The sequence below is a fragment of the Lagopus muta genome, chromosome 17 (genome assembly GCF_023343835.1).
Source record: "Lagopus muta isolate bLagMut1 chromosome 17, bLagMut1 primary, whole genome shotgun sequence".
NCBI lineage: Eukaryota > Metazoa > Chordata > Aves > Galliformes > Phasianidae > Lagopus > Lagopus muta.
The window spans coordinates 6,217,285-6,233,422 of NC_064449.1; the positions used below are offsets into that span (position 1 = coordinate 6,217,285).

At 51.7% G+C, this 16,138-nt stretch overlaps 1 protein-coding gene across 5 annotated transcripts; it reads right to left on the bottom strand.

Moving 5' to 3' along the window:
* Nucleotides 1–6: 6 nt before the first annotated feature.
* Nucleotides 7–15,593, bottom strand: WSCD2 (WSC domain containing 2). Of its 5 annotated transcripts, none has more exons than XM_048964189.1 (9): nt 15,186–15,593; nt 10,369–11,030; nt 7,167–7,281; nt 6,548–6,732; nt 5,979–6,100; nt 5,358–5,532; nt 4,762–4,926; nt 3,930–4,130; nt 7–2,011 (listed from the first exon to the last, which is right to left on the bottom strand). In XM_048964189.1, the coding sequence occupies exons 2-9, from the start codon at nt 10,790–10,792 to the stop codon at nt 1,659–1,661; spliced, it is 1,740 nt and encodes a 579-aa protein (XP_048820146.1). In that variant the 5' UTR covers nt 10,793–11,030; nt 15,186–15,593; the 3' UTR covers nt 7–1,658. The 5 variants fall into 5 exon arrangements, with proteins under 5 accessions (XP_048820146.1, XP_048820147.1, XP_048820145.1 ...); XM_048964190.1 differs by lacking the exon at nt 15,186–15,593 and adding an exon at nt 14,552–14,742; XM_048964188.1 differs by lacking the exon at nt 15,186–15,593 and adding an exon at nt 12,018–12,141.
* Between the last annotated feature and the right edge of the window lie 545 nt (nt 15,594–16,138).

Below are 16,138 nucleotides of genomic sequence, written 5' to 3' on the forward strand. Positions count from 1 at the left end.
GAGCCGATGCTGGGCAGAGCCAATGATACCCCAAACATGGTCTCCTTGCTGCCAGTGCAGCATAAATCCCACCAAAACCATTCTTTTTATAGAGCCTCAGGCATGATAAGAGGCAATGGAAATAAAGTTGGCAGTAAATCTCTCTGCTCACATGGGGCACCCAAATAAACCTTCCTTTAAGGACACCGGCAGGGTAGGAAAGCTGCCAGGACCGAGCTGCCTCATCAGTGCTCCGAATGCAGGGATGTCATTAATGCAATTAATGCTGGGACCGAGTGCCACCAGCCAGCCTTGAGGTCACAGCCTCACAAACACACAGGGAGGCAGGGTAGCAACAGAACTCTTTAATAGCTGGGTTGACCTGAGGATTTGTTCTGACAGAGGTAGGCAGCCACCAGCCTGCAGTGCAGGACAGGGAACACCAGCACACTCTTTGCAAAATACATTCATGGGTGAGTGGCTCCCTGCGCACAGAGACCCCCCCCCCCCTCCTTAGGCGCTGTCAGCTCCGCACGCACGTTAGAAAAATATATTTTATTGATAATCTCCTTATCCAGGGGAGTTTTCTTCTTTTTCTTTGAGTGTAGGTTAACTGCTTTCTGTAGCTTTTGGACCTGTGCACACATGTCTCTCACTATCAAGAGTTAAAAGCCAACCATTGAGCATTTAACTCTAGAAAAGGCTGCAGACAAGATATGGCTTTTGCATCTCCATCCATCTGAGGGAAGGTAGGGACCCAGCTGGGTTGAGGTGTCTGGGGCAGCATGCAGCCCTAAACAGAGCCAGCTTTACAGATGCTTTCCAGGCACAGAGCTCCTTTGGTTTCCTCCTTCCCCATGGCCAGGGCAGAAGCTGTGCTCCATGCCCAGGCCCTCAGTGTCACAGTCAGGACTTGGAGCTGGTCTCATCCAGACCCCCATTCCTTCACCCTCACCCAAAACAACTCCCTAGGTTTTTTTTTCTGGCTTGGGAACTTCTGCAATGAGGAATGGATGTTCCCACAGGCGCTGCATGCTGCTCTATCCAGTGTCAGTGCTCTAATCACACACAGAGGTGGCTCCTAAAGAACCCAGAGACAACCCAACCAGTGCATCATGACCACCTCACCTCAGTGGATCCTGTGGTGCTGCCCCCCCCACTGTGTTTCCCCCTTGTTGGAATTACCTCCATCTCTACTGGAGACCCAGAGGAGCTGTTCTGCAAGTGCACAAAGCATAGGGACAGCCACCAAAGCCAACTCATGCCCCAGGGGGGCAGGGCCCCAATATCACAGCATCCATACAAGCAAACAGCTGCTTGCATTGCTAAGGATGCTGCAGCAGCCAATGTAGGAGTGAGATGGAGCTGCTCAGCCCCACACCACCCAATTTACCTACTCCCACAATGTCCAGCAGGGCAGGGGCCCACCTGCAGGATGGGGACAGGGACCAGCAGAGGTGGCAGGGCACCATGCGTCCCCTCGGTGCCCAGCTCTGTGAAGATATCAACCAAGCAAGCTGAGCAATGGCTGGGGAGCGAGCGCTTCTCATGCAGGGGGTTGATTAACAGCTCATAGCAGCAGATGGAGAATTACAAGAAAGCCACCCACTGGGTGGAAGCAGGTAGAGGAAATCAATCCTTTTCTCCCCAGGCAGGGGCAGGTCCCCCGAGCATCACGGTCACCTCGGGTAGTAGTCATCCGGCACCCCCGATAGATTGCGGAGCTTCAGAGCTGCGTCCACTGTTCGGATGTATCCACTGATCATCTTCCTCATCTCAGGGGTGTAGGGGTCATACTCCAGCTTCCTCAAACCCGAGCGCTTGAAGTTGCCATCCTTCTGCCCCTCGACACACAGCAGGCGGTCCTCGCAGGCAGCGATGCCCAGCAGCCCCACCATGCGCTTCAACTGCTTGAAGAGGTCCTGCTTGAGGTCCTCAAAGTGCACCACCAGCACCTTCCTGCCAAAGCGCAGCCAATCCAGCGTGTGGGTCGCCCACCACGGTGCGTAGTTGGCCACAAACTCTGGCCACTCTGCAAGGAGCATGGGGACAGTAAGGGTAAGCATTAAGTGGCCCTGGGATCCTTGTGTTATTATCTCCCTGCTCTGGTGGTTTGGTCTATAGGGACTTAACAAGGCAAAACATCTCCTGGGACACTGGCATGTCTCACTTAGCCCCAATTGCTTGGCTAATTGATCTCTGCATAAAAATTGGGATAAAAAGGATAATAAACATCGATAACAAGAAACAACGCTCCTGGAAATGCACTCTGCGCACGGCTCATGATGCATGAAGTTCTGGGCATCTGCCTCTTCCTCTCTTCCCCAAGAAACCAATGCCTGATTAATAGCTGAACTGTATTTAATTCCCCAAAGAATCATTAAACACAGTATCTCTTTCATTAAACAGATACAGGACAATTCACCTTGTGTAATCATATCACATAAAACTTTGCTTTGGAACTGCTCCAGGGACATCATAAAATTAATGTCATGGAAAAAAATAGGGATTTTGCTGAGCCTTCAGGCTCTGCTTGCTTGTAGCAAAACCCTGGCTGCCCATGGCCACATCCAGCATTTTCCAACATCTATTGAATTTCCCCCAAAATCAGAGAAGGAAATAGAGTGGGATGTTGAGGAGATCAGGGCTTTCTGCAGGAGAAACTTGGGCTCATGGACCATGGTCGTGACCTATGCTTCTAGGCAAACCTCAACCCAACTAAAGACCTCAAGTGATGGCAGACCTTCACCTTTCAAAGCAAGCCAAGCAAAAGCTTAACTAATCTGACAATTGACCCAGGAGGTAAAGACACACTAAAACATGCATCCTCTTTGGGTTGGGTATGAACCAGGAGCAATTCTTGTACCCCACAGCTGTGGGTACAAATGAGATGACAGTGGGACATGCTGTACCCAGCTGCATAGGGCTGGAGCTCAGGGGGCTTCCCTGTGGGTGCTGGGGGTGTTTGGATGCTAGGGAGGGCTCAGTTCATAACCAAAATGTCTTTGCTGGCATCAAGCACATGGTAATAATGAAATCCAGGCACATCACTGCAACAACAGAAAAAGATCCCCTTAAATAAACTCTGAATTAAGGGTAGCAGATGTTCAATCAAGCTAAATATTTTAACTCTTTCCAATGAAGTCAATTCCACAACAGCAATTTGTAAATTGCTATAATTAACAAGCCTCTGCAAGCTGTCTGTGCACGGGAAGGTGGCTCTTGGCGAGCAGCCGGGCATGCCAAACCTGCTGGCATGGCCCAAGGGAAGGGGATGGAATTTACCATAAGCAGCTATGGTGCTATTTTCACCCTGCAGAAGTCTGCCCTGAGGAGGGTGTCCTTGTGCTGGTGGTAGCACAGCACTGACTGTCCCAGCTCTGTGGTGACACGTGGAAATATTTCACCAGTGCCATTAATTTTTAATCTCTTCTTTCTCTCTGTGCACCAAGACATGTGCATTGAGGCTCTTTGCCTTGTAGAGCTGCTTGTGAGAGGCAGAATTTCTTCCCTCACACCCAACCTCCTCACTACAAGAAAGACATTGAAGCACTGAAGTGTGGTCAGGGGGGAGTCAGGTTGGAAATTAGGAAAAATATCTTCTCAGAAAGTGGTGATTCATCAGCACAGGCTGCCCAGGGAGGTAGGGTCACCATCCTCTCAAACTGTGGAGCTCTGTCACTGGGGGGACACAAAGGGCATGGTGAGGGCAGGTTGGGCTCAGTGATCTTGGAGGCCTTCAATCTTAATGATTCTACATTCTACAAGTGGAGACAGTGGTGATGGGTTGATGGTGGGGCTCGAGGGTCCTAGAGGTCTTTTCCAACCATTATGATTATACAATTGCACAATAACCCTACTGGTTGCAAGCCTACAGGATGCTCCTCACCCCAGGAGACCCAACATGGTGGCTCCATGGGTTGGCTACGCATGGATCAGCACAATCCTACCTTTGCCCCTCCAGTGGGCATGTGCAGCGAAGCCGATGTGCCCCCCGTATTTGCGGTTGAACTCTGCCATCAGTGCCTTGTAGGGGTTGCGGATCAGTAAGATGGCAGCATCAAAGGCCTCGATCTCCTTCTGGCCACTCTCGTGGGTTTTGATGCAGATCGTCCGCCCGCTCCTCCAGTGGTCCCGCTCACCCTTGAACCCTGTCACAGTACATACAACAGTTCTATAGCTATAATTGCTGTCACTACCATTTCTAAGTTCTCATGATGAACTAAGAGGGGAAAAGGCCCAAAACATGGCGGTGGCTTTTCACATGCATGCTGGCACCGAAAGAAGTTCAGGTAAAACAGTGACAAATGGCTGTAAAAATGGGGGAATTGGTGTTTTCTCCTCCATTGCAACAGCTTGTGTTATTTGAGAAGCTGACTTTTGCCTGAAAATGCTTCTTACTTGCCTCAAGATTTTTTTCTTTTGCAATTTTTCCTTGCTGTTTAATCCTGCATGCAGCAGCTTCCCTGGAGCCTTTCCATGGGAGGCCAGCTCCCATCACTGCTGCAGTGATGTAGACAGAAATACTACCCTGAAGTTCCAACACCCATCATGGGTTGAAACACACTCAAGCAATGCAGATGTATCAGCTGAGTCCAAATTGTACTTTGCAAAGACTAAAACACAGCACAGGGAGGTTACAGGTAGAGCTCATGCTTGTGAGGTTGGGTCCCTGTTTCACCAGGATAGGCCAGGCGGTGCAGAACAGCATCAGCACTCTGGCTCCCCCCATACAGGTGGAGCTGGATACTCAACTCCATCACATTACACCCCCTCACTCACCTTTGTTGTAGAGGGACCCATCAAAGTAGTAGCTGCCAGTGTAGAAGCCAGTGGCGAGCTCAATCAGGTGTCGTGCCCAAGTGTTCCCAGCCCCAGGAAAGCTGGCCAGGGCAACAAGCTGCTTGGAGCGGGTGGGCAGGAACCGGCGGTCCATGCAGCGGTTGTCTGCGAGGGGAGAATGGGGTCAGCCTGCAGCATCTCCCTCCATTCCGACCAATATTGCACTTTTATTTCCATCCCTTCCTTCTGTATGGGGTAGGAGCTGCTCTCGGCTCTCTGTCCTTGCTCCCAGCCTTTTCTCCCCCCATGATTTCCAACATACAGGTGGGTTCACCCACTGGCTGCACACCACTGCTTGGTGACAGGAGAAAAGAAAAACCCAAGCAAGGATGGATCTCGTTGGAGGCAGATGGCAAACTGCGATTTCCTGCATCTGATTTAAGCAGTAATTAAAAGTGTTTGTTCAGGGGACGATTTATTTCCTGGGAAATTAAAATAAATCGTGATTTCTAATGAATGGCAAATAGCTATTACAGAGCAGCTGCCTGTGGGATGGATGAAGCAGCAGCCACCCAGTGCCCCTATCCCGTGCCCACCTTGCACCTGGGTCTGGTAGACAAGCAGGAACTCGGTGGTGCCACAGCTCTCAAACTCCTCTCCAGCACAGCGTTGGGCACAGAGCTGCTCATCCTCACGCTCATGCAGGGGGAAAAGCGTGGTGGGGAAGCCACAGCGGCAGACAGTGCCAGCCAGCACCGACAGCGGGAACTCCTGTGGAGATGGGCACATGGACAGGACACCCTCAGAGCCCCATTGAGGTAATTTATGTGGGACTTAGGGTTATTGGGCATGGTGGTGATGGATTGACGGTTGGGTTTGATCATCTTGGAGGTCTTGTCCAACTTCAACAACTGTATGACTCTATGAGCAGGCATGGTGGGGAATAGGTTGATCACTGGACTTTACAATCTAACTTTAATAGTTCTATGACAATCTAGCTGGAGGCCTACTGCAAGCCCATGGGCAGAGCCAGGGCTGCTGATCTCAGGCAAAGCATTTGGGCAGGAGCAAATCTCCTTTCCCCGGGGTGACACCCTTTGATGAGTCACAGGACAGCAAGTTTCATCATTCATAACAACAACATCACACTAAATGGGATGCTGATCTATCTAGCATGACGCATGTGCTGGCTCAGCTTTGTGTGCAAACCTCAGTACCTTCTCAGTGCAGAAGTCCACACACTTGTCCACAGACATGTTGGGCATGGGCTGGCTGGCAGGCAGAGCAATGGTGACATTGTCTGGCTGGCGGAAGCAGCCCCGGAATATCGCACTGCCATCTGCAGGGAGAGCAAACCCATCAGGTTGAGTTTGTTAACTCTTTTCTAATTGGATTTTAGCTAGCTCCTCTCTGGAAGGTGCTTGGAAAGGAAAACCACCCAGGAATGCATCCTTCAATGGGGAAGAACCAAAATTCCCCTTCAGTGAGGTGTGCCTTGCTTATGGCTGCATGAGCTACAGCACATGATGGAACCCAAAAAAAAAAAATCCCCAAATCCAGATGGAGCTAATCCCAGTGCCATCAGCCAGCTTGGCCAGCCATAAGGAGCCAGCTTTAGCAAGTGGAATGAGCCCATTACTGAACCATTCTCATCCCCTATCGATGTGATACATTTCCTAGCTAATTTGGTTCATAGAGCCTTACAACCCCCAGTAACACAAGCCAGTGGGGACACCAGGATTTGACCCCCAAGTGGGATCCCCATTTTCAGGGAGTGTGGACTCACAGCGTCGGGCAGATTCCTGGGCCAGCTCCAGGCGGTAGATGGAGAGACGGTTGGCCCCACCACAGGTGCTGCTCCGTTCACCCTTGCACTCCATGTTGCACTCAGATTCGCTGGCATTGGGTGCCTGAACCTTATGGCCACAGTAGCACTCAGCACCAAACTCCAGCCCTGCGTACAGGTAGCCCCTGGGGGGGGGGAGGAAGAGGGGTAAGCGCTGGGCATGGAACAGGGAGCAGGGGTTAGCACTGGGGTAAGATCTGTGCTAAGGACAGTCCTTGGGTCTGGGGATGGTGGTGGAGGGGATGGATGGGTGATGAGGCCACCACTGCATTGCCAGAAGAGCCCAGCACAACCTTTGGGCACTTACAGCCCCCTGCCCACAGGAAAATAGCACTGAACAGAGCCCATCAACCCCTGACCCTTTTCTTGAGGAGTAAAACTAGTTTCTCACATTCCCAGCAAAATATATAAATCAAAATGACACACATCTAAAGGAAAATAAAGAAGAGGGGGGCAGAAGAAGGGGAGAGGAGCAGCTGGGGCAGGGAGCAGCGGCAGCAGAGAAGTCTGGTGGATGCATAGAAATTAATGAAGGTGTGGTGCTTGCTCCCCACCCTACCGTTCAGCACAGTTGTCCTGGCAACGGAAGACTGTCATCTTCTTGTAGTCAAAGAAGGACACGCCGCGCAGCGTGCGGCTCCGAGTGTTGTCCACGTAGCAACCAATGTACCTTGCTGGGGAGGGAGAGGAGAGGGTCAGAGCCTGTAGATGGTGATGATTTTTGTTATTTCTGATAGGGATGTGTTGAGGTGCCCTGGCAACTCAGGGCAGGGAGGAACCAAAGGGTCCTCAGGAGGACATGGATGGGAACAGAGGTATGGGGCTAAGGAGAAATGCAGTGTGAACCAAAATTCTTTCAGCCAGGAACTCATTTTTTCCCTGAGACATCGACACAGACAATATTTGCCCAGCAGTAACAGTTGGCAAAGTAAAGAGTGATGGCTGTGCTGAGAGCAAATGAGGATGCTGGTGGACAGGGAACAGAGCAGAATAAATAGTTACAATGAAATCATTCATTTGATAAATCTAGCCTTTTCCAATAATCTGAGAACAGTTATGTCCTCACAGCTGTGCCCACTGTGGACAAGACCCACCCAGCTGTGCCTCTCCACCCCTACACCAAACCAATGGTGAGATGCCTTAACATAGCATGCCCTCCCTACCAAAATGTCACCATTTCCTACCTCCTGCCTGCATTGTGCACCTGCTGAGGGCCCTGCAGCAGCCCCACATCCTGCACACCCCATTGCTGCCATGCCCTTGTACACAGCCCCATCCATGCCGCAAACCAGTTATCTAAACCAGCCCAGGGATGGGGTGGAGGAAGGCAGTAAGCAACATTCCTAATAACTCAAGCCACCACACAGTCATCGTTCGTTACTCCCAATTGCTCTCAGCATAACTTGGCATTTCTGCAGCGCTGAGCAGGTTTCGGCAGGTCAGCTAATTTAATTCATGACAGATCTAACCAGCACAGGATTGCTCTGGCAATTTTCACAGCACCAGTGACTGATGTGCATTACGTTCAATCCATCGCTCTTGACATATGTGTGCTGCAACTTATTAGGAAGGCAACTGGAATAATGAGGGAGATGAAAGGACAATGGGGGAGTGAGGGGCTGGCTGCTGGGTGGACCCCAGGCTAGGCAGCACCACTGTCCATCTGTCCACCCTCTTTTCTCCCCTGCTCAAGCTGTTTAGCGAGCTAAATACAGAACCAAGGTGTTTCTCAGGGCTGTGCTGCAGTGATGCTTGAAACAAATACCTGCCCCTGATTTTCCAGCTCGTTGATCAAAGGCTGAGCCATTCCCCAGCCCCGTGAAGCTCCTCTGCAGATGCTTTCCCAAAATCACTGTGCACAGCACTATCACAGACAGTACCCACCACCAGGAAACCTTCAGCAACAGGCAAGGATTATCTGGATGCATCGAATCAAGCCCCGTGCTCCATGTTGCAACCCCTCTCTGGCATGGAGACATCTCTGGCTGAGTGCCCACGTGGCTGCTTCCCCTCTGTGCCACTGCTTGCTTGTGCACCATAGCTGGAGGACCCCAGCAAATACTATAGGAGACTGCAATGCATACAGATACAACAGGTTTTCACGGTGACTGACAGCTCCTTCTCGCTAACCATCTGGCAAGGTCTTGGATGTGTCAGTTGGCATTAACAGGACATCAAGGCTGCACATGGCACAGAGTGTTCCATGGCCCCTGTGCACCACACGAACTCAATGGGATGCAAGCATCAGGGCAGGAATGTCATCCACAGGGAGCTTCTCTTGGTCCCGGACCCATTTTAACATGAGAAAGTGCCTTAAGCACCACAAGCTGTTTTACCTTCACATTTAAAGCCCCATCACTTGGAGCAGCCTCGCTCAACCTCCATCTGCAGGCAGCCATAAATCTGCAGGTGCTCATACAAATGGGACATCCCTGGCACCAGGACATTTGAACCTTGAAGAAGGATGGCAGGAACATGGGGACATCCTTGGCTCTCATGCTGTTCAGCAATCATGATCCTGTGGGGCTCAGGGGACACAAGAAAGCAACAGAGAGCCCAACAACAGCCAAACACCTTTCCAATAGTTACCACTCTGCTGCTGACTTCATTCTGCATTTCCTGTAATGGATAATACTGCAGCGATTGCCCTAAATACCACAGTGATCCATTACACTGCTGTCACAGGTGCACTGTACTGTGGCAAGCTGTATTGCTGCTCCTCACCAGCCCACTTTATTACTGACAACAAATCTTAACATCTCTCCCATTGAACCGAAAAGGTGAGCTGCTGCCTTGCCAAGGGGTCACAAAGCCAGCAGGGAGGGGGCTTGCCTGGCAAACCCCAAGGCAGAGTCACAGTGGAAGCTTTCCTCTGTGTTTCTTTGGGTTTTGCAGGCACTGGGTGCCAGCACCAGATGTACAAAGCTGTCTCAGATCACCACGCAGCTTCAGAGCATGTCAGTAAGCACGGAACTCTGCCTTCAGCTGCCTTCAGGATAAATAGATGACATTTTAAAAATCAATGAGAACTACTGCATTCACTTATGCTTGTTCATTAATAACGCTCCTGCTCAACACCACACCACGGGCAGGGAGCTCCTGGCCAAGCCCAGCATGCATGTCAGGCTTCAGTGTTCATTTGGGCCAATGAGATTGATCCTGAATTTTCAAAGGATGGGAGTTCTTGGGGCTGAGATGTCACAGAATCATCAGATGATTGGAAAAGACCTTCAGGATCATCAAGTCCAACCATCAACCCATCACAGAATCCTTAATGTTGGAAAAGACCTCCAAGATCATTGAGTCCAGCTGTCAACCCCTCCCCACTAAACTAAGTCCCCAAAAGCCACATCTCCATGCTTCCACTTGTCAGCACAGTCCTTGAGCATCCCTCCCTTCAGGCAGTCCCAAAGCACCCCTCACTGCAAGCTGCAACCTAGAGCACAATGATGCAGAGTAAAAATGGAGTAAGTGCAGTGGATGATTGGTATTTGAGAAGGGAGGGATGAAGAAGACAATCCTCCCCAGAGCATCCTCTGGACCAATAGTTTCTAAAGCAAGGCACATACACCCATGGGTGTGCATGACAGCCCAGTGGGAAGGAAGACAGCCCAACTTACTCATGCCATCCACATAGCTCATCAATAAATACCCATGTACTAGTGCCACGTGCTCAGAAACATTTCACCAACACGATGCAAGACCAAAATTCCTTGGATTTCAGCACAAGGCCACCCCAGCTGTACCCAGTCAGCCCTTACCTCTGTCCTCCTCCTTCTCACGGCCGCCCCGGCTCTTGGGTGCTCGGCTCCGCACCGCGCTGTATTCACCTGCTCTGCTCCTCTCTGCTGGTTCCTTGGCCATGCCCTTGAACCAGTGCCCACGCCGCCGGCCCACTGCCACCTCTGGGAAACCTCGGCTCAGCCGCGTGCCCCCCAGGTAAGGCAGTCCCAGCCCCTCGCCTGCCCCAGGGCTGCGCTGGCTCCCTGCTACCCGGGGCTCCCCAGTGAAGCCTGCGTGCAGGAAAACCAAGCTGCCAGCTGCCAAGTAGAGAGCCAGAAGTGTGAAGAAGCGTACAGGTCTCCGCCGAAAGGAGCGCTGGAATTTTACCCATAGCTTGGCCATAGCATCTTCATCCCTCCTGGAGAGCCAGGGAGATGCTCTCCTCTGTGGGGGATTCTGCATTATTCCCCTCCTGGATGAGCCCCCCGGAGGGACATAGCAGCATGGAGGACCATGGGGAACAGATGGAGCTTTGGAGCAGATCAGTGGGTGCAGCAGCTCTCAGCAGCAGATGATCCCACAGGCATCTCTATCACAATCAGGGCTGTGCACCCTGCAGATGAGCAGCAAGAAGTCCCTGGGTGCATCACCAGCCCTGAGGTTCTCCATTCATTTCAGTCTCAGGGTGAGAAAGTTCCACCTGCAAGCCAAGGAGAAGGAGTCTGTTAGTGGGATATGTCACAAGCACTGTGGGCCCCAACATTCCCATGACCTATGGCTCTGCTGCCTGTCACTTGCTCATCTTATTTTAGGAAAGGAGAGGAAAATAAATGGAAAAACAAAGTGCCATTAGTTTAATGGCCTCTATGTTCCTGCCATCTGTCTTCAGTTGATTAAATAAAAAATATTGGTGGAACATATGGCATGAATTATACATAAATATTTTAATTTGGGTTCCCAGCCTAGTTACTCAATCACCTCTTGAATGAATTATGCACAGCCTACAAAGAACCCATTCGCTGGGATCCACAACCCATGGTCCCCACACACTGACCTCTCCCCAGCCCTAGAAAGAGAGTAAAGGTAGAATAAAGGCAGAGTAAAGACAGAGTAGCAGCCAAACAAGGAGACTACATGCTATTTGAGCTCCTGCATCGGTGGACACCTCCAAGCTCCTCTGTCCCTTTCCATGTTCCTGTCCCCATTCATCTCCCCCCAGCCCCATTCCTGCTGGGCTACAGCAAGGCAATGCCGCATATAAAGAAGAGGCTTCAATTACTCTCATTAAGCCATCTGGAGCTCATCCTTCTCCATCATGAACTGCAGAGTTGCAGGTCAATTACTGCACATTTGCATATATTCCATTAATGCCTCTGCTAATTGTCTGGAGGAGATAATGCTCTTGCCTTACTGCTCCCTCGCTGGCTAAGGATTACAAACAGCAAGCAGAACCACATCCTGACCCAGCAGGGGCTCAGGGCATCACTGGGGCCAACAGCATGCAATAACACTGTTATCAACCACCCCATGGTGATGCCTTTATTCCCCCGCCCTCCTCACTTCATTATCCCCAGTGCCCAAATGCTCCCAACAGCGCTTTCTAGGATACTAACCTGGGGAGAAACATGGAGTTCACCCCCAGAGGCACCCAAGATACCCCCACCCTCAGGGCTAGATCCTTGCCTACCTCCTTAATTCCCAAGGTTCATCCCCTTGGCACCCAGGGATAGCAGGCAGAAGCCCCAACAGAACTCAGCAGTTGCTCATGATCTGAAGGAATGCAGCACCGATAATTTATACATCTGGGCCTCCTCTTCAAATTGCTCCACAATTAGTGAGCAACAAGGTTCAGCTGCCTTCAAGCACCACCTCACATCTGACCACTGCAAAACACACTGAAGTGCTCACGTGGTTCCCCCAGCACAGGAGAACAATCAGCCCATTAAAAACAGCAAATTAACGAACACAAGAGTTCCATTAGGAGAAGAAGCCGATTGAACTATCCAATTTCATCGCATCATTAGCATTTCTTATCGGAGAGACAGGAAAAGAATAGGGCTTTAAAATAGCAAGTGGTGGGCTGGAGGTGGTGGGAAGGGCAGGGTGGTGCAGTGTGGGTGAGGACCCCCTTCCCAGCACAGTCCTGCACCATGCCAGCACCGTTGGGTCTGGAAATGTGCACAGTGTGTGAAATAGAATGCATGTTCCACAGATTGCAACACAGATTTTGCCTGAGCCAGTGCAAGGCACGCAAGATCCGGTTCATGCTGTGCAGGATCTGAAGCACAGCGTGGAAGCTTGAATACATGATGCACAGGATCCTGTGTGTTTCATGCGGGATCCGGGCCATGGTGTAGAGGATCCATGGCACAGCATGGAAAATCTACTGCTTGTTGTGCAGGAGTCGGTGCACAGTGCTCATTTGCAGGGTGTCCCCATGTCCCCACTGCCATGAATGGTGTCCCCTCTGCGCCCACCCCACGCTATGGGAGCAGTATGCAGTCACACCACACCACCGAGGTCTGGCACTCTGCAGCAGTGTTGTCTTCTCCCTAGCACTCAGGTATCCTCCAGCACAACCCGAGAGGGTTGGTGGAAGGAGCATCCCTCCCTGGTGCGTCCCTCCCAGCCATTTTGCCTCTCCAAACTGCACACCTGTCTGGATGCAAACAGGGCCAGACTGGTCCTATGTCATCCAGCAGCAGTTTGGGCACACTGCCCCCATCTCAGCCACGTTACTCAGTGCTCCTGGCTCCCTCCCATTCCCTCAGACTCAGAGCTGCAGAAGGAGCCATCCCCAACGCTGGCACCCTTTCGACACTTAAGCTCTGTGAAAAAGGTGATTTAACTCCATTCAAATGACTCTGTGTAGCTGGGAATTGGCTTAACCTAATGAGTCTTAATACACATTATGTTCTAGGTATTTTATGCCCAGTCTTCAAAATCCAGTTATGGGTTTCAATATACCTTAGTGAGCCAAGATGTGCACCGGAGGGGATAAGCACTACCAACGGGACCAACCGCATGCTGCGTGTATTGGCGTAAACCCCACAAAGCCCATGGGAGGTCCATGGGGCCATCAGCCAAGGGCTGGCAGCTGTAGCCCCCCAGACTGCCCCAAATCTCACATAATTTGCCCATAGAGCCCTTGCTTCACCCTCTGCTATGGGGGCTTTGCTCCACCCTCAGTAATCTGGGATTACTCACAGCACAGGGGCAATTAGGAAAATGAGCTTTTGGAGCAGCAGACAATGCCTTCTGCAGCCTATTTAAATGAATACAGTACAAAAGATTTGTTTTTGCAGCTCTTGTTTTAGAGCCCCTTCCCAGAGGGGCTGATTTTTTTCTTAGTCTGCAAACCCATCCCTATGGCATCCTGGTGCTCTTATAGCCCCACATCTGTAAGAGAATTTGAAGCAGATCCCAACATGCAATGGAAAAGGTTGCACTGCATCTGGGGCTTCCTCCATTCAGTCAAATTCTGCTGTGCTTCCCAAATCGAAGTGTCTGGGGGACAGAAAAGCCCCAGGGCCACCACGTCCCACTGCCTGATGGTTGTGTGTGGGGTGACACAATGGGGTCACTGCGCATCCATAGCCAGAGCCCTGCTGCTCCCATTGCCCTGTGCATGGCCGAGGTCCCAGATACATAAGGAAAGGGAATGTGCCCATGGGAAGGGGGAAATTGGGCACAACCTGCCCAGGAGTTACGGCAGAGTCAGAGGGGGAAGGAGCAGGGGATGAGTAGGGGCATCCCAGGGCTGGACCCCATTACCAGAGAGTGCTCCCCTGCTCCACAACCACTGGGAAACTTTATTTAACCCTGTCCTGGTGCCAGGAATGGAGAGCGGTGCTCAGCTCAAGGTAACCTTCACACACTTCCTCTTTGCCTCCCGCTTCTTCGTGCCTTATTTTTTTTTAGCTTCATATTAAAATCTTCCACTAAGATGCCGAAAGGATCAAATAAACAGGGGAGGCTCATGACAGGAGATTGTCATCCTCCAGTCTCCTGCAGATTGCAGGAAGGAGGAGAGTCCCTGTGCCCAAACCCAAACCAATGGCTTTGGCAGAAGAAGGCAGTGCAAAACCACATAGCCAGCCACATTTTGGGGGATGTTATATCTTTCTTTCTTTCTTTCTTTCATTCTTTCTTTTTTTTCCAACCCCCCACCCCCCAAACCACCCTCTCGCTTACAACCCCCATCCCCATCACCCCCCCTACCTGCACCCAGCGCTCTCCGATATCGCCGTCCCTGTGCCGCCGCCGCTCCATCCCCTCGGAGCCGGGGATGCAGCGGGGCCGGAGGGCAGCAGGCAGTGGTTCGACCCCCCCAGGCCATCCCCCACCGCTGGGTTCCGCTCGGTTCGGTCGCGGAGCTGCACGCAGCCCGGAGCTGCTGCGATTCGGTCCTACGGCGCTGCGTGCGCTTAACTCCTTCCCTACCGGCTGCTTTGTGCCCTTCGGTTCTTTATCTTATAGATATGTCTTTTTCGGTGCACGGTCCCTCTGCGTGATGCAGGGATGCAGCACCCACCCGATCCCACTAAACCCACACTCCGACCCCTGCAAACCTCCCAACCGCTCAGGTTCAGCCCACGGTTTTCCAGCCGGGAATGAAAAATAAGGTTTGCCCCTTTATCTGAAGCTAGAGCAATTAATTAAAAAAAAAAAAAATCAATTAGAAACTTCCCCTGGAGCAGCAAAAATTGGGATGGTAAAACATAGTGAGAGAGGGGTTGAACCTGTGCTTCTCTCAGCAACTTCAGCGCTGGGGTGGGAGAGTTTGGAGGGCAGCCCCTCTGAGCCCACCCAGTGCCACCCCCCATGCCCGGAATGATCAAATCTGGAGGAATACCTCTGTGTTGGTGTGATGAAGGCAGGAACCGTCCGTGCCATGGCCCCTTCTGCAGCCCACACGGCGCCTTTGTTTCAGGCGGGGGTAACGGGGGCTGGACGGGGGGGTGTTTGTCCTCCTGATGGCCTCAAAGCAGTAGGGTCACGGCGTTCGGGGCAGCCTCCGGGCTCTCGTTGATCGGCCTTGAGCTGTGAGAGAAGGACGGCGGCTGGGAACGCTCCCGCAGAGGGAAACTGCAGCCTCAGCGCCGTCCTTGCTGGCTGCCGGAGCATCCATGTGCGATGGAGCATCCGAAGCTGCCCCGGGCAGACGCACGCAGAGACGGCGGCGACGTTTCCATAGGAAACCGAGATGGGGAGTGCTGCCTCTGCTTGGCGCTATTTTTATCGTGTTGGGTTTCTCGGTGTGGCCTCCCTCCCTCCTGCCCTCCCTCCTACCCGGGCTGCCATCCCTGCAGCTCCCCGGTGAGCTATTGCAATCCCAAATTGCAAATCCTACTGGGCTGCGCTGCTTTCTCTGGATGGGCATCAGCCAGAGGGAAGTTTGCTGCTTGCAAAGACCTCGCTGGTTTCTCTCTGCATCTCACAGCTGGTAGAGCAGTGAGGAAATGTCCGTGAGATGCAAATGTGTGGGTTTTGCAGCCTGCAGAAGAATTAAGCCAGCTCTGAATGTGGCTGTATGTGTGAGAAAACAGAGAGATGATGGCTAAAATTAGAATTTGCAAAAAAAGTAACTGAGAGTTTCAGGGTTTTTTTGAGAGAGAGGGAGGTCTAGCAGCCACTGGGGGATGCTGGGCAGGGGGAATGCTTCCCATGGACCTTCCCCGTGGGCATAAATGGAAATCATTCTGAATCAAGGACTCCAGAGCCTCAGCTTGGCCATGTTCTATAGACACTGAATGGCATTTTCCATCCTTAACCCATTGCCAGGGGATATTTGACATCGTTCTGAAG

Bases quoted from the DNA above. Each gene is read 5' to 3' on its own strand.
- WSCD2 (XM_048964189.1), bottom strand. From the start codon at position 10,792: ATGCAGAATCCCCCACAGAGGAGAGCATCTCCCTGGCTCTCCAGGAGG. The intron at 6,101-6,547 runs GTGAGTCCACAC...CTCTCCCTGCAG, and splicing joins CCAGGAATCTGCCCGACGCT to ATGGCAGTGCGATATTCCGG. The intron at 4,131-4,761 runs GTGAGTGAGGGG...GTACTGTGACAG, and splicing joins TGGGTCCCTCTACAACAAAG to GGTTCAAGGGTGAGCGGGAC.